General features: G+C 36.7%; 1 protein-coding gene and 3 long non-coding RNA genes across 4 annotated transcripts; all 4 read left to right on the top strand.

Moving 5' to 3' along the window:
• LOC128526509 (uncharacterized) lies at positions 1-1,045 on the top strand. The gene is made up of 3 exons (XR_008360813.1): positions 1-62; positions 683-754; positions 877-1,045. It is a non-coding gene; the product is annotated as an uncharacterized LOC128526509 (long non-coding RNA).
• Positions 1,046-11,513: 10,468 nt separating this feature from the next.
• Positions 11,514-13,020, top strand: LOC128521940 (putative ferric-chelate reductase 1). The gene is made up of 4 exons (XM_053495572.1): positions 11,514-11,558; positions 11,748-11,839; positions 11,931-12,131; positions 12,916-13,020. Exons 2-4 carry the CDS (start codon positions 11,750-11,752, stop codon positions 13,018-13,020), a joined length of 396 nt encoding a protein of 131 aa, XP_053351547.1. The 5' UTR covers positions 11,514-11,558; positions 11,748-11,749.
• A 1,501-nt stretch (positions 13,021-14,521) lies between these two features.
• Positions 14,522-15,821, top strand: LOC128526498 (uncharacterized). Its single transcript, XR_008360805.1, has 3 exons — positions 14,522-14,677; positions 14,869-14,960; positions 15,754-15,821. It is a non-coding gene; the product is annotated as an uncharacterized LOC128526498 (long non-coding RNA).
• A 10-nt stretch (positions 15,822-15,831) lies between these two features.
• Positions 15,832-18,257, top strand: LOC128526496 (uncharacterized). The gene is made up of 4 exons (XR_008360804.1): positions 15,832-15,933; positions 17,419-17,514; positions 17,606-17,750; positions 18,168-18,257. It is a non-coding gene; the product is annotated as an uncharacterized LOC128526496 (long non-coding RNA).
• Positions 18,258-18,838: the final 581 nt, after the last annotated feature.

Here is an 18,838-nt window from a genome sequence, read left to right as displayed (position 1 = left end):
AGAAGCGCCAGACTGTTTGCTCTGCACTGTTCCTGAAGCAACTGGTATCCTTCAAAATAGTGGTAAGCGATTGATATGTTAGTGGTAAAATCACATACGTTTCTTACAGTATATCGTATAAAGTATTGGTATGATCATGTTATGAATTACCTTGAGATTTGCGTAAAAAAAAAAAAAAAAACACCTGTGTGGACGCGTGCGCGCATACTAGAGGAGGAGTAAGTGAGTGAGTGAGGGGAGACAGCGCAAGGTGAGGGCGGCGGTACAGTATGAATTTTCTCCCGGCCAAATTGGAATTAAACACGTTGCTTACTAATACGCTAACATTATCTGTATATTCAGCCTTTTTAAACAACTTAATAATAGTTATCTGAGTTAAACTATTTTGAACTGTTTTTGATTATTTTTGATGGTGTTAACATGCAACATTTCCTATTTTTTTCATATTAAAATAGGTGTTTGTGTTTACTCGTTGAACTTAATGAAAATAGGCTAGAAATATAGTGTAGTAGTATTTTGCCTAAATAGATATGATGATAATCAAGATTTTTTAGGGAAACTGATTGATAAAGAAAAAAAAATAAATATTGGCACAACCCTAGTCAAATAATTAAAATTTATTCAGATTTTTATAGCAATAATATTTATTCCGTGTTTTTTCCCTTTTATTCATTTCCTTCAGGGCTTTGATGTGGCAGTGCAAAGAATGTTCTAGATCAGTATCCTCAAGCTCCCTCCTGCTCAAACATTACAGGTTAGACCATGGCCACACGAAAATACACTTTAAGCTCACAGTGCTTTGCTAACTTGATCTGAAATGCTAACTGAGATGGCAGTGTACAGCGCCTATAAGTTGATGTGATCTTTGTGTTGTAGTTGAGTGCTGAATTCATCAGGATTACCACCATTCCTTTGGTTTCCAGCTTGATCAGTACTCCACTCAGCTGATCAGAGTCTTCAAAAGGAAAGGGGGCATGGCAGCAAAGAATATCAGTACCAGACTATTCAGTATTTTTATTGCAATGATATTTATGCTATGTTTTCCCCCTTTATTCATTTCCTGAGAATCTTCCTAATGTAAGATACAGTTGCTTTTATTTTTGGAAATACAGAATCTGGGAAATTTGCTTTGTTGAGAGGAACTGTGACTTAATAGAGCTAGTTAAAAGGATTTTTTTTTGGTTCATTTATATGCTGCTAATATTTGTTTGACTGAAAATAAGGAACTGTACTGAATATGAAAAAAGGAAAATTACTGAATGTTTTGTAACAGCATTGAAAACAACAATTAAAAGTGTTTGAAAGCAGTTTGCTTGTTTCTCCTGACATCTTGAATAAATGCATTTTTTCTATTGATTATTTGAAAGCATGTGTTTTACTTAAGTTGAACCGAGAAGAATAAAGTTAATTCAAATATGAAATTTCAAGTATTTAGAATGTTGGTGTTTTGCATAACTATAAAGTAACAGAATAAGGTAATTTAAATGTAAACAGTAGGCTTTAAAGCGACACACCAAACTGTTTCTATTGTTACATGATGAGTTTTGGTTGATTTAACCTAATGCTGTTTATTTGTGTTTATTTAATCATACCATGTCCAGGTTATTCAAATCATTTTCGTGGAACTGGTTGAAGAAACAATGTTGGGTTAGATCAACAAAAAAATTTTTTTGAGTGTGGGCGGTAGGACAGGAAGAAGTTGAAACGAGAAAAGAATAGGCACCACCTTACTGTACTTGTCGGAAATTGAGGCGTTTGGCTGTCCTTAGATATTCCAGGTTCTTGTGGTCTCTCCACTCCTCTAACGCCAGTTTTACAGCCAGTAGCTCTCAATTCCCAATGCCGTAGTTCCTTTCAGTGGGTGAGAGTCGGCGGGAGACAAAAAAGACGGGCGGGCAGCTTGTTGTCCGTGGGAGAACTTTGTGACAGCACTGCCCCTACTCCAGAATCTGAGGTGTCCACCTTAACAACGAACTGAAAGGAAGCATCAGGCTGTTGGAAAATTGGAGCTGAAGTAAAGCGTCTCTTTAGTTCCCAAAATGCCTCAGCTGCTTGTTTCTTTCAGGTAAATGGGCTCGTTACTGTGGTCAAGGAGGTGAGTGACATGGCTACTGAGCTATAGCCACGGATAAATCGCCTGTAAAAATTGGCGAAACCCAAGAAACGTTAATGGTCCTTACGGGTGGTCGGGGGGGGGGGGGGGGGGGGGGGGTCAGTCAGTAACAGCTCGCAGCTTGGCGGGGTCCATCTGGATCTTTGAAGGAGATGATGAAGCCCAGAAAAAAATGGTTTTGCAATGAAATTCCCATTTTTCAGCCTTGACAAAGAGCTGGTTCTCAAGAAGCATCTGAAGCACCTGGCGAACATGTCTTTTACAGTATGTTCCTCTATGGAGCGGAAGTAAATGAGAATGTCATCCAGATAAACAAAAGCAAATACATTAATGAAGTACCTAAGGATATCGTTGACCAAGGCTTGGAAGACTGCCGGGGCGTTGGCCAACCCGAAAGGCATTACGAGATATTCATAATGACCAGATGAGGTGTTGAAGGCAGTTTTCCACTCGTCTCCCTCCCTGATTCTCACAAGGTGATAGGCACTGCGGAGGTCCAGCTTGGTAAAGATTTGGGCCCACTGCAGGAGGTCAAAGGCTGTTGACATCAGGGGTTGACATCAGTAAAGACACGCCCCTACCTAAACCCGACGTTGTCGCTCCTCCGGTGAGATCCGGGTTCGCTCGATCTGCATGGGTTCGGCTGATCTGCATGCGTTCGGCCGGAGAGCCGACGGGGGCAGTTTGAACAGGAGAACTATTGGTTCTGAGCTGGACTTGACCAGGGGTGTGGTGTCCACTCGCCCTGCTAGATCCATTAGACCATTTAAGTCTTCAGGGAGCTGCTGGGAGACTAACTGATCCTTGACTGACTCCGAAAGTTCATTCAAGAGGGTATCGTACAGGGGCTGGGCGTCCCATTTAGTAGCTGCCGCCAAGGTTCAGAACTCATTGGCCTAGTCGCAAGCAGGCCTAGACCCCTGGCAAAGCAGTTGCCTTGCGGCCTCCCTTCCTGCGTAAGAACGATCAAAGACCCTCTTCATCTCCTTACTGAAGGTGCTAAAGGTGGCACAGCAAGGGTCGTTAGCATCCCAGTGGTCCCCCACTCACGGGCTCTATCTGTGAGGAGGGTGATGACATAGGCCACCTTAGAACGTTTGGTGGGAAAAGTTTAGGGTTGGAGCTCAAGTGACAGAGAACACTGAGACAGGAAGTTACGACAGGTTCCGGGATCGGCATTGTATGGTTGAGGGTTGGGCAGGCGAGGTTCATGCCAGGTCGGCGGGGTCAAAGCAGAAGGGAGAGCAGAGCATGCCTGTTGGAACTGAGTCGACAGCTGAGACAAAGCCTGGGAGATCTGCTGGAGACTTTGCTGTTGGGAATTAATCAAAGCTCCCTGCTGGGCGACAGTCTGACGCAATCGGGCGTCAGAGCGTGCACTAGACCTGAGCTGAAGCCTGGTTTAAAGGCTAGGTCTGGGGCGAGAAGCGTCTGCTGGGTCCGTCATCCTCTCGGTTTCTTGTAAGTGATTTTTCGCTGTCAGTGCACTTGGCACGCATAGGTTGGTGAATGGAATGCATCAGCTTGTCCCCTTTGTCAAAAGCGTAGATCGGCGCACGCCACGAGTGTCTTTTGTTCGCGAACACGGGAATGCTCTAATGCCAAAGTGCCCACGTCGGCGGATAAACCCGACTGGCGAGGGAGGCGAAGTGGCGGCTAGAAGAATCGTCTTTGTCCAGGCAGGGGTCAATATCCGGAAATCAAACAGTGAGAGCGAACGAATCCAAAACGTGAGTAAAAATCCGAAGTCCTGAGAGCATGCGAGGTCACACACATTAATCAGTCCGATAACAATAGAAGTACCAGGTGGGGCGTAGACGAGAGAGAAGACTGAGAAACAGGGCAGGGTCACGCTGAAAAACTGCTAGACAGGATAAACGTGAGGCACACGAGTAAGATACTGAGGCACTAAATGGTTCTCTCAGCATGCTTAAAAAGCCTAGAGATGATTGCGTGATTGAGTTATGGTGTGCTTGAGCGGCAGGTGAGCTTGTTGGGAAAAAAAAAAAAACCTGGAGTGAAGTTTTAGGGTCTGGAGGTGCTGGGTTGATTTGCCTGGCATGTGACAAATAGTTCATTTATTTTTTTTAAAAACTGCACCATTCATAGATAAATGTAAAATTCTGGAGCATCTCCTCCTGTTAGTGAGGAACCACAAAGGGTAAATTCCCTGTTTTGCAAACTTCCCTTTGTTGAAAAAAATAAAGCTTTCAATGATTAAAAATCTCTCGAAGTGTTTTAAAAGTCAGTGTTTCGTCTCAGATTGGTGTCACAGATTTGAAAGCTTTTTAGACATCTGTTCTATTTAAAGGATTTTACGTCACTACTCATTTGTTTACTCATCATTCTTACTTGTATTTTATGAGGATCATTAAGGTTCTTGGCACATCATATGGCTTAGTTGCATTTTAGTTAACCAGATTGCTCTCTTTGACGTAAGGTAACATGCTTTCTTACAGGCATAAACGTATGATGAATGAATTTCATTCTGGTCAGATAATTGATTCTGCTATAATGTTTGACTCAAGCTAAAGTGGCTTTCCACATAAATACTCTTTGCAAGAACTGTGCATATAATCAGAGCTGCTGCTATAAAATATCTCTTAAAAATCTCTTAAATCCTAAGGCTTAATCTTAATTTTTAACATTAAATGACTGATTTCAGTTTTAGTTCAGTTTTTTACCTAATACTATTTATGTTTTAGCTTAGTATAATTACATACATGGTAGTCAAGTCACATATAGAAGAATATTTTTCTAAAGATGTTAATACATTTAAACAACATATATATATATATATATATATATATATATATATATATATATATATATATATATATATTAGTTGATGGAGGCGTGCATTCTTTTAATTCACACTGGTTAATGCTGATCCCTTCCTGTAAACCTTATGACAGCACATTAGTTACATTCAGTAAACTTTCTTATATGCCACAAAGACGTGCCACATACCCACCTTTCTGGCTTCATCACATGCCATTCATACATTTTAATAGAATCTTTTGAGAGACTAACGAAAGATGGGCTGGTGTTTGTCATTATGATTAAAATGTGGTTCTTACAGGACAGCGTTCCATACATCCTGCAGTGTGGGTTTCTCCAGTTTTACTTTCTTTTACTTTAACTAAATTAAACATCTCATAAAGATTAAACTTCTTCAGTTGTCATGTTAATTCAGTCATATACATAATAAGTTAATTTGTATTTTTGTCTATTCTTTTATGGAAAAATGACATTTTATAAAATAAAATTTTATATGTGATAGTGAAAAACATGCCAAAATGTAAAATTTCACTATGCGATGTCCTGACATTGTAAGTGTAACCTCAAGTGAATGTTACATCATGTGAATAAACTTGATATATTGATATTTTGCTTTTTTTTTTATAGATATCTTGTTCTTATTTTTAAAGTTTATTTTACTATTACTTTTTACAGTACATTTGCACTAGTTAATCTTATTTTTTTAACGTATTTCTCTTATTACAGTGTATTTTACTTTGTACAGCATATTTTACTTGTTAATTTTATTTTTAAAGTATTTCTTTCATTTCTTATTATACTTTGTACAGCATATTTTACTAGTTAATTTTATTTTTTAAAGTATTTCTTTCATTCTCTAATTTCTTATGTATAAGCTTTTCCTTTAAGGTCACTAGCAGTCGTATAAGCATTTCACTGCATATCGTACTGTGTATGACTGTGTATGTGACAAATAAAATTTTAATTTGATTTGATAATTGAATATTTACATGATACATAAGATACAAGAAAAATTGAAAAATCAAAAAAAAATCAAAAATAGTGACTTGAATTTAACAAGTTAACACAAACAATTAACAATGTTAACACAAACAGTCTTTTGTGCAAAAAGCAAAACAAAACTTAAAGCACGATTTAAAACACACCAAACTCTCATTAACACCACACAGAGTTTAAAATTGTCCTCCTTGCATTTAAATTACTTTATACAGTGGTTACTCACACGGAATGTCTATGACTGCCATGCACTCTGTCGCGGCAAACGGCAACAGCCAAAATAAATCAGTAGCAATTCAAAGTAATTTGTGAAATGACCGCCAGGGGACATTTTGCAAACGGCTGCAATTAATTTTGTTTAGACAGACTCTATGTTTCTCTACAGTAATGTCTACTGTTATTGTTATTATTAAAGAAAATAGCACAAACAACAGCTCAAGGGTTTGTAAAAACATTTTTATTTTTAACGGTTAATATGTCAATTTTGGAGTCAGTGGTCCGAGCACAACATAATAATCTTTGTATGATAAAGTGGCATGAATCTACAAGAGGCGCATCGGTTTCAAATAATCATTTAACGCTGAACCCAAAACAGCAGAAAAACAAGATAATAACAATCTAAAGAATAACATTCATTTTGAGTTAAGCTGTTTATGTCCAGCATTGAATAATTAATTAATTATTAATGATTAATGCTGCTCACATCGCGCGCTTTCACTTAAAAAAATGCAGTGTTTTATCAGCAAGTATATGTTGCCTCTCTTTATGATAGATGAATAATCTGATTTTTCGAAGCTCTTTGTGTCGGCTCATATCGGGAGCATTAGAAGGGGAAAGTAAAAGTGTGTACAAACAAAATAGCACAATGCATGTGTGTGAATGGCCGAAATATGGTTGTGAATAAATCTTTTAGTGAATGTAAAATGTTCGCGTGAACCCGCAGCGCGCGCACGCCGATATGAGAGATTTATAAGAGATTTCTCTTTCCCAGAAATATAACAAACACACATTTGTACGTGTTAAATAAGCGCCGCCGATGTGAGCCGCCTTATCTAAAATTGACATTGTGACCGTTTTTAATCCCTGGAATGAGATTTTTCTTATCATAACATGCATGTTATTAATCACTCTACACTGTTTTTAATTACTTTACAATGTTTTAATTTTAGATTTTATTAAAAAAATAAAAATAAACCAAATAAATATATTCTATTTGTATTTTTTCCTTTGTAAAAAAGCATTAAAAAAGATTGGTTGTGTATTCAATTCAATTTTATTTATATAGCGCTTTTAACAATGGTCATTGTCCCAAAGCAGCTTCACAAAAAAAAAAAATTAAAGATTTTTTTTTTTTTTTTTTATAGAAAAGAAAAGAAAATATTTGGAAGTGTGATAATAATGAAATGAATGAATGATGAATGAAATGTCTCTGATGAGCAAGCCAAGGGTGACGGCGACAGTGGCAAGGAAAAACTCCCTGAGATGGCAATAGGAAGAAACCTTGAGAGGAACCAGACTCAACAGGAAACCCATCCTCATCTGGGTGATAACAGATAGAAATAACATCAAGTGTGTTGTGCAGGTGAAAGTTCAATATATCAGAAGTTGTGTAGATTCAGTTCAGCAGTAGGTGCAGAGGGCAGATGGGGTCAGATCACTGGAAGCACAGGAGCAGGATGTGTAGCTCCAGCCATTCAGGATAGGTGTACTGGAGTATGAGGTTATGGAATGAGTTATGCGTATGCCAGATTAAAGAGATGCGTCTTGAGCCTACATTTGAATTGGGAAACCGTGTCTGCTCCCCGAACACTGTCCGGAAGGCTATTCCAAAGCTTTGGAGCCAAATATGAAAAAGCCCTGCCCCCTTTTGTAGATTTAAAAATTCTGGGAATTACCAGAAGTCCGGAGTTTTGTGATCTTAAGGGACGTTGTGGATTATAGCGTATCAGAAGACTGGTTAGGTATGAGGGAGCTAAACCATTTAAAGCCTTGTATGTAAGTAGTACTATTTTGTAATTAATTCTAAACTGAACAGGTAGCCAGTGCAGGGATGATAATATTGGGGTTATATGATCATATTTTCTGGATCTAGTGAGAACCCTGGCGGCTGCATTTTGGACTAACTGTAGCTTGTTTATTGAGGATGCAGGACAACCACCTAGTAATGCATTACAATAGTCCAGTCTGGAGGTCATGAATGCATGAACTAGCTTTTCTGCATCAGATACGGATAAGATACTCCTAAGTTTGGCAATATTTCTAAGATGGAAAAAGGCTGTTTTTGTGATATTGGAAATATGATTTTCAAAAGACAAGTTACTGTTACTGTGTATAGAGCGATTAAAAACAATACAAAGCGTGTTGATAAAGAAACTTTCTATCTCTTCCATTTCAGTGATTAAATAACAGTAAAAATGTCAATCGATACACAAGCACTTCAGTCAATCGATTTCTGCTCATATTGCACGCGCTTTTACTTTAAAAAATGTAGTGTTTAATCAAGTATATGTCCCCTCTCTTTATGAAACGATATGAGCTCGTGTCGGCTCATATCGAGAGCATTTTGATCAAAGGGAAGATTAGAAGGGGAAAAGCAAAAGTGTGTACAAACAACATAGCACAATGCATGTGTGTGAATGGCCGAAATGTGGTTGTGAATTAATCTTTTAGTGAATGTAAAATGTTCGTGTAAACCCAAATGAGACATTTATAAGATATTTCTCTTTCCCAGAAATATAACAAACACACATTTATACGTGTTAAATAAGCGCTGTCTTTGCGGCGCTGTGCGAAACTTACGCCGATGTGAGCCGCCTTCCTATCTCAGTCATAATATACAAATATGTTTTAGCTGTGTAGTGGACCGCGCGCGCACAACCTCTCGCGGGCGAGCCTCTGAATACACCGTTTTAACGGGGGTGGGGATAAGAAACACCGCACCGGCAAAACTAGACTAATGATTATAAATGCGTCGGGGAAAACAGCAAGGAAACTGACTGGCCATTTTAATATTTATTGAGAAGTTGATGTCTTTTCGTTTAGGCTGTGAGTGGATGCGCTGTACTAATCCACGTTTCTTACGAATTACATGAGCTGATTTTTTCCCCCATTAGTTTATATAAAAGCAGACATTTTGCTTTCTGTAAGTATATATTTTTCACGTCTGTGAGGCGAGTATACATGGAGTTTCGGTTTATTTTCTGACGCGCTCAAGTTCACGGAAACCGATACAGAATAGCGCTGTATCCCTGTTTGCTTTCATTATTTTACAACATTATAACTGTAGTGGTAAAACCAAGTTTCAATGTCCAATTTGTCCCTTGTTTCTTGGCCACTGTGAGAGGTGTTGATGCAATATTCTGACGCGTGCAAGTTGAATGAATAGATCCAGAGAAAGGCTTGATAGTGTTCCAAACAATAACTCAAGTTTATTAAATCAAAGTAAAAATGATTTCTAACATGACAAAAACAAACAACTTAAGAATTGCTTGCTGGCTTGTTGCACCATGCCCTCTAAGCTCCATGTGCACGATCAAGAAATTGTGTGCTCTCGCACCAGCGCCCCCCTCCTGTTAGGGGTGGCATCTCATTTTAAACATTTTTCCCCTCTCACCTATAGAGGGCACACACTCAAAGAAATTAACAGAATTAACAGTACAGCAACAAAATATTCAAGTAAATATGAAGAAAAATTATGAAAGATAAATATGGCTCCTAGAATAACGTTTTGTCGTCATTGTGCATGCACTTAAATAAAAGTAGAGTCTTATAAAGGCTATGTAGCTTATATAGGTTTATTATATAGTTTTTGCCCATTAATTTGACAACACCTGTGACTCACCCACGTTTACGTCTTACTTTGCTTAAATTCGATGGAACTAAGAAACCCCTATATTGAAGTTCTAAATTTGTACTGTAATTTTACAGTACAGCGCAACGGCGGTGCTGGGATGTGAAAATGTAATTTGTTAAAATGTTTTCATTATTTATTAAAGAACATTATGATGATCATAACAGCCTACTGCATTTAATTCTTATAATAACGCAAAAACACATCGACATTTGCTGACGCAGTAGCACGGCCTGACAATGTTTTAATTTTTATGGTAATTTATTTTCGTTTATTTCAGTTAATAAATCTACTACAAATTTAAAGAACACAAAACATAAGATGACAAAAAACATACATGCGTAGCTTTTCTAATTACACATGATAAAATCTAAAGGCTCACTGAGTTAACTTTTACTTTGCTTAAATTCGATCCTAATAATCTTTTGTACAAAAAGCAAAACAAAACTTAAAGTACGATTTAAAACACCCTAAACTTATCATTAACACCACACAGAGTTTAAAATTCTCCTCATTGCATTTAAATCACTTCATAATCTCGCTCCCTCTTCGTACAGTTCGTCACCTCCTCTCACACACTTCATTAAAGCTCCTTTTTACAATCCCCAGACTAGTTCTCTCTAGTTGTATTTTGCTCCGTCCATGTGTTAGACATGGCACAATGAAACCTTTTGTGGCACTGAGGGTGTGGTTGTGTGTTTATTGCAGACAGAGAGAGGTAGGTGAAAGTGACAGTAGCAGGTAATGCCATCTGTGATTCTTTTTGTGTTGGCATGGCACTATCCATGTCTCCTCATCTCTGAAATTCTCTCCCTAAAACAAGCAAGTGTCCAGTCTGATAAGTAACTCATACCTCTTTACATAGTTATTTTTTCCATTTGAGATTCAGTAAAGCTAAAGACCATCACCTTCACCTCATGTGTTCATTATTCAGAATCTTATGAGGGTCATCCCTACAACATACATTAGAATGTATTCCCCCTAAATAAGAGACTACTACGTCCATAAATGATTATCTGCTGCCAGGATAAAAAAGGTACAGTATTGGTTTAGATAAACACAAACCTAAGAGCTTTTAATTGAATGATTTCTGCAGAGACTGATACAGTTTGTTTCAGTTAACAAAATTTTTTTTTAACCCTAACTAATGCAATAAGGAGCTTCTCATTACCCCAATCATGTGGAGAGATGTAACCCTTGGTCATGGAAAAGGCGTTACTGTGTTTTAGATAATTCAAATTATTAGTACGTCTCAAAACAGTTAAAAAGATTCCTGAAATTGCTGGAATGGGATTAATAACTGTCCAAAAAAATATTTTAAAAAATATAGCCGTCTGGGCTTTGCAGCTTCAGGACTTGCCATAATTAATGGAAACATGAATTCTGTGCTGTAGCAGAGAAGCCTGAAGGAGATGTTCAACAATCTATTTGTGTTCTTTTGAGTTATGCAGCAGGACAATGATCTGAAACACACCAGCATGTCCATGTCTAAATGGCTAAAAAAGGTTTTGGAGTGGGATTTACTGAACTAAAGAGTAGAAATTGGTTTCCTGATAAGTTTGCTTTGTACTGACTTTTACTGACTCTGTGTTTTAAATGGTTCAATGAAAAAAGTCACCTGGATTCCTCATCCTGTAATGCTTGTGGTGTTTAACAGCAGTTACAAACCTGTGAGTCAACTTTATCTCTTTTCCATTTAATATAGAGTTGATGTATATGACACGCCCCCCCCTCCCCCAGAGCTTATAAAGACAGACATATCTTTGCATCACACAACGTCTGTCATTTACAGCATAATCACCCATCTTATCACTACAGGTAATTATATTTATCTGATAAGAAAAATTGTCCACATGTTGGTTTTGCTTTCTTTAACTTTAACAACATTTAAATATAAGGATTTTATTTGTCAATAACAAACCTACGACTTCTAGAAATTAAATTATTGATATATAAATAGCTGTATAAAATGATTGTTAATGCATCTCTGTATGTGTTTGTTATTAGACATGGAGTCCAGACTGATTGTGGTGGTTGTGTTTGTCTGCGCTGTTTATCAGTTGACTGAAGCCCAGCTGATCCCAGTGTCAGCACTCAGTGTAAGAACAGAAAAAACATCACTGGACCTAAATGAAACGTGTCAGGTCCGGAGGTTTAATGATGATTGATTTTCTCTCTTCTCATCTTCAGACCAGCATCACTAATACCACCTGTCGCACCTCTAAGCTGTGTGTGTCGAGTGTAACTTATTGCGACCCTGCAGGAAACTCCAGCTGCTATTTCAGCTCTGCTCAGGTCAGTAATGGAGTACTGACTGTGGAAATCTCCGGCACGACTTCAGGATACGTGGCGTTGGGAGCAAGTAACAACCAAAACGAGCTACTAAATTTGGTAACATAATTTACTCAAACACATATTATTACCTAACTATGTGTACTAACATATTTAAAAATTGTAAGTAGTATAAGTCTTACAGTAAGAACATTATGAATAATTAGATGTACATATTTGGCAATTTCACAATACAGTACTTCTGCCTTTTAATTGTAAAGTTATCAATAATTAATTTTATAGTTTAAAGAAAAAAGTTTTGTAGGTTTTAATTAGCAAGGAGTTTAAATCTTATTACCAACTTTTACAGTAAGTTATCTTTTAACCTTTTTCATAACATTATGTTTAAATATTCTAATCTAATCAGCACATTTTTTAATACGTCTATATATAAAGATAACATAGCAATTTGAAAATCGTTATGAAAAGGTGATGACAGTTAAAAAAAGGTTTTGTCAAAAATATATTAAATTATACATTTTAAACATCAGAGATGATGAATTGCAGAAAAACAACAACATGGACAAATGTTCTAAATGGAAAAAATTACAAGTATTGATGAGCGCTCTAACAGTGATGTGGAAATACTGCTTAATGTTGCATGGGAGATTCATGAACAACCACTGCAGTGTTTTGATGTGCTATACTTCCCCACAAGAGTATATCTGTCCATATGGTTTATTTATGTAAGTGGCAAAAATAGCACAAGAGTGAGACAATTAGTAAATCCAGTCATTTATTAATCAATATAATCAAGTAATAAACATGGAAAATTAAATATTTTACTTTCTTGTTCAAATCATCACTTCTACTGAGTTACAACTGTAATAATTGTCTGTTCTAGGGATCTAATGTGTTGGTCTTCGTCTGTGGCAACAATAACACCAACGCCTTCTTTGAAACAGCTTTTCAACAAGGACCAACATTGTATCCTGATTACTTGGTATGACAATGTAGTAGTTTGCCTGATTTTGTGAAAAGTGACATAATTATAAAGTGGAATTTTGGATTGCGAGCATAATTCGTTATGAAAGCATGCTCATATATTCAAACACTTTTCCCTCATAAGAAATAATGAAAACTCAGATCATTCATTCCACAACCCAAAAAAACAACATCATAAAAATAATTAATACAAAATGTAAAGTAAAAATAAAACAAATTAACCTGCACTTTACCTTTAAAGTTCAAATAAATCCAGACAGACAAGAGTTTTCGTTAGTGTTTGTGTGCGCACATGCTGTGTGTGCGTTTGTGTGTTTGTGCACGCACGCGCTGTGTGTGTGTGTGTGCACGCGCTGTGTTTGCGTGTGTGTGTTTGTGCATGCACGCGCTGTGTATGTGTGTGTGTGAAGCTAAAGTAAGAGGAAAAGGGAAATGATCCCTCCCCTCTCCCTCCTCTCGTCTTACACAATAACGCTTCCTCCTCTCCTATTTGAGAAGCGGGGAGGACTACTGTGTGGGACGACTTACACACACTCTTTTTCCATTAGTGTGTGTGTGTGTGTGTGTGTGTGTAAGAGGTGAGAGGAGGAGGGGGGGCACAGTGTTTAATGATGTGCACACACACAGTGCACACAAGAAGCGCATGCGTGATACATAATACTCAATACTTGTAAACCAAGACTTGTTTTTTTCAGTCAAAATTTATTTAAAAAAAATTTGCTCGTCTGGCAGAACATTCGCAAACCGCATTACTCACAATCCGAGGATCTACTATACTATAAAATAGTTAAGTTAATAAAGAACTTAATTTTTTAGAAAAAAAAAGGTTTCTTAAGCCAATAAACATATAACTGCTAATGCTAACCTTTTATATACCTTTCAAACATTGTAATTATTATAAATCCCCAATATTAAAATTAATTATGTTCATATCGCAGGCAATGTTCCATTAAATATTGACACAGATCTGTAACCCATCACTTTCTCTTTCTGTCTCTCTTTATAGCTCATAAATATAACTAATGTTCAGGGTTCAGTAACGGGAGACCAGAGCCTCAATCAGAGCCGTACTCAGTGTACCTTCAACATCGACCTCAAGTCCACCTTCCTCAATCTTGCCCTTAGAAAATTCAACTTTTCCAAACTTCTCAATTCCACCCTCCTCAATTTTACCCCATTTAATTCCACCCTCCGTAGCCTCCTCAGTTCCACCCTCCTAAATTCCAGCCCCTTTAATACCACCATAATTCCCCTCCTCAATTCCTCCCTTATCAATGCCACCGTAGGAAATTACACCTTCCTCGACCTTGTCAAATCTAATGCCCTTACTCCTCCCAGCATCTTAGATTCCCCCATTCCTAATCACTTCGGGAATTATCTTCTCTCTTCCTCCATCCTTGATTTGTCCCCAATCAACGCCATCAATAATATCTTCCCTTTTACCCTTTTTAACTACCTCAATGATACCCTCTTCAATTCCCCCTTCAATTCCGTCACTCTAAATTCTGCCGCACGATCCACCATTATCACTCTACTCAATTCTACCATCCAAAACTCCCCGTTCTCCAGTTACACCCTCCGTGACCTCCTCAATTCCACCCTCCTCAGTGTACCTGCTCAGCTGCCTTTCAACATCACCATCCTTAATGGGACCACAAACGGTAAGCCTTCATGCTAGTATCATACACACATGCACATGTACTGTACACAAGCCCTGTGAGATAAAGCACACGACATTAAAATCACACAACTTAAGCTTAATTTCAATTGGGTCAATGAAAGTAATGTGATGATGACATGATATCAGGGATGCAGCAAAGTTTAGTAAAGATTTTATGTTCTATTCCCACAGGAACACAACTGGGAAATGCATCTACAGTATTCAGCTCCAATGGACCACTGGACCTGGCAAATCCAAGGAGCAATGTTCCAGTCCCAGTGCCGGTAATGGAGTTATTTATTATTATTATTATTATTATTATTATTATTATTAGTTTTATTATTATATTTATTATTATTATTATTGGTGACATCAAGTGACATCACATTTGCTTCAGTGATATTTGTTTTAAAATAAAGAATATTTATTTGAATGATGAGTGTCTAAAATGCTGTTGAGGGAGAAAAAGACAACTTATGTTAATAGTTAAAAACACAAACTCTCCCTCTCTCTAAAATAAATCCTCGGTAAGGGCACAGGCCCCGAGAGTATCTTCAGTTTTATTTTTGGTTATCTGAGCTCTGTCCATTCTCGAATAGACAGGGAGGTTTGTTTATTTTTGCTTCCAACTTTCTTTTGTTTCCCTTTTTAGTTTTTAATTAATTATCCCACGCCATCTCTAAATGCAGAGATCTTCCCGTAAGTATCATAAGCACTCTCCCAACCCCTATTTCATTCAACCACCCCCCCCCCCAGTAAATTCTGTCCAGACAGTTTTGAATGATGATGTAACAAAATCTGATTTTACAGACAAACATTATTTTTAGAATGGTTTCAGGCACTCTAATGTATGAAACTTAAAAATATGATTAAGGGAGTAATTTTTTACCAATGTACAGACAAAACCTTTTTTTATTTATATAGATTGGCATCATTCTAAACATCTGTGTCGTGTCACATTCGCTTTACAGATATTTGATTTACACCCAATACTCATTTTTACTGTTTACAGAACACTGTTAAGTAATCGACAGAACTAAATGATTAACACTGATTTTTTTCTCTGTTAATCTTCAGCTTAGCATCACTCGTAATGGTTGTAACAGCACTAAGCTGTGTTTGTCGAGTGCTTCTAACTGCGATCCTGCCGGAAATGGCAACTGCTTTTTCACCTCAGTCCGGCTGGCAAACCAAACGTTCTTCTTTGAACTCAGTGGCACAACGCCTGGATACGTCGCACTGGCACTCACTAAAAATGTAAAGTCTGATCAATGTTATTATTAATGTAATGATTAGTTATGAATTTTAAATTACTACTTGTGTTATGATTGATTATCTAAGAAAGCTATTTTATATAATTGTATTATAATAATCCAACACACACATACACACACGTAAAGAAAAAGTATGCCAACCTTTTGAAATTCCATAATTGAAATAACCCTATAATTATCCAAATCAAGAGTATTCAAACATCAAATATATATTCTAAAAGAATAACAAAAACTATTCAGATTTTTAATTTCCTTCTTGAGAACAACCATAAAAACCTCACAGTGTATATATATGAATCCTTGAGTTCAATGACCTCTAAACAGCTAATTGGAGTCAGGTGTTAGTATACCTGGAGACTTGTTAAGAAAATGAGTTTGGAGGTGTGGACTAGAGCTACTTTGACTGATAAGAACCACTCAAGCTTTTGCTTTGTTCTGCACAAGAAAAATACACTAATGTGTTGATTTACCAAAAAGAGCTTTCAGAGGATCTATGATCAAAAATTGTTAATTTACATAAAGCTGGAAATTGTAACAAAGTGATTTCAAAGTCTTTAGAAATTCACCAGTCTACAGTCGGGCAAATAATGGAGACACATTGGGACTGTGGCTACTCTACTAAAAAGTGGGCACGCAGTCAAAATGACCCGAAGAGCAGAATGAAGACTCATCACTGGGGTAAAGAAACAACCCTGAGTGACAGCCAAAGATTTGAAGGCATCTTTGGAACTGGATCACAACATTAAACAAGTACGGTGTCCATGGCAGGACACCACAAGGGAAGCCACTGATTACTAAAATGAACATTGATGCACACCTGAAGTTGTGAAAGAGCACAGCGGTCTTGGCAAAAAGTTTTGTGTACTGATGAAACTAAGACTGAATTATTTGGAAAGAACACGCTGCACTACATCTGATGTAAAACTAGTTATTAATTCCAAGGGTTCACTTACTTTTTCCACTACAATTTTGAATGTTGAATAAATGTGCTCAAGGAAGACATGACAAAATTTGTGTTATTATTTTAGGCACCTTATATTTGTCAGATGAAGATCAGATCACATTTTTGACAAATTAATGTAAAAAAAACATGAAATTCCAAAAAGTTTACATACTTTCTTGCTACTGTGTGTGTGTGTGTGTATATATACTGTATATGTGCATGTATGTGGAATAGAATGTGGGCTAAATGATTTATTTAAAAAAATTATATTGCGATCACAATTATTTATCATGATTATTCGCTGAGATTAAAATTTGATTAACTAAGCAGGCCTAACATATATAAATACACTCATATGATGTTTATTTGTTGTGCTTTTTAAAAGAATGTTTTTGTTGTTATTATTATTATTATCTTTTATTATTTTGCTGTAGTAACAAATTCATAGTTTGTTCATAATTTAACATAAGAAAGAACATCCTGCTGCTGCTAAACACTTTTTTAAACACACACTTTTCTTTTCAGAAAGTTACCACCGTGTTCGCCTGCGGTAATAATAATTACCTTTTCTTCTTCCAAACGGCTACTCAAAATGGCACCACTTTGACGCCTGTATCTGTGGTTAGAATCTAAAATATTAATACCTTAATCTCAAAATAAATAATAAATAAGAGGAGGAAATACACACTAATTCATTTTTCTCTTTTCTCAGAACACTGTATACAATGTTGTAGGTGTAGTATCACAAAGCCAGACTCTCATTCAGTGTGTCTTCAACACCAGCACCAGTTTCAACACCAGCACCAGATCTGCTGACACCAGCTATCAAGTCACCATCCTGAATGGAACCACCAACGGTGAGGTTTTACACTTACATTCTACTTATTCACATTCAACTGTAGCCTATATCACAAGTTCAGGTTTGTGAAATCAGAATTGTAAAGGAATTGTAAAGCATCTTTTTTATTAATACATTTACATTCAGCTCAAAACAAAAAAATTTACAATCTATGGACTGTGTTTAAATACTGACTCAGCATCATCATACACACGAACACAAAAACAAATAGAGCCGAAGTGTTGTGTATCAACAACACACCCAAAGACAAAGAGACACAGAAAAATAAGCTCTTTGCATTTATTTTATTTATTAGATTGTATAGCCTTCTTCTATTGCCATTTTCACATTATTTCTCCTTCAGCATTTTCCTTTAAATTGCAGCAGGAATTCAGCCTTTATAGCAAAATTTGTTTCTGTAATTCCAATTCCACAGGAAATCAACTGGGTTCTCCAACTACATTATATGACAGCAAAAATGCATTAGATCTGTCTGATCCTAAAGGCAGCAGCAGCACCAGCAGCACCAGCAGCACCAGCAGCACCAGCAGCCTCACAAACAGACTCATCCCCACCTTCTGCACTAATGGTAAATACATATTATAGAATATTTCAATGATTTCATTATAACTTTAAAAGTGAAACCGGTACCAATAATCTGGCAGATCTTTTAAAATAGTTTATTAATGAAAAACAAAAATGTGTATATACTCTTTAATTGGCTACGTATTAGTCTATTAATGATCTATTAATAAATCATTGTGACAGAAACATTCTCTCTCTCTCTCTCTCTCTCTCTCTCTTTCAGTGTTGGCTGTCCTGCTCAGTGCTCTGACTCTCCACATCATATAAAAACTTGCTCATTTTAAACATGTGTGAGAGTAATATGCTGATGAGTTTACATGTGTTTATGCATGTATGAAGCTACATTTAGTTGGCTGAACATGAGAAAACATCAGTGATTTGTAAATGTCACTTTTTTGGGGTCAATAAAAGAAGATTTTTTTCATTCCCATAAACATTCTACATTAACATACAAAAATTAATAAAGAAATATAATGTCTAAGTATTTGCACATATTATGTAACAGTAAAAATATTATATTAT

Source organism: Clarias gariepinus, chromosome 1 (assembly GCF_024256425.1).
Source record: "Clarias gariepinus isolate MV-2021 ecotype Netherlands chromosome 1, CGAR_prim_01v2, whole genome shotgun sequence".
NCBI classification, from domain to species: domain Eukaryota; kingdom Metazoa; phylum Chordata; class Actinopteri; order Siluriformes; family Clariidae; genus Clarias; species Clarias gariepinus.
The sequence above is the reverse complement of the archived record's forward strand: the minus strand, read 5'-3'. Positions and strand labels throughout refer to the sequence as shown.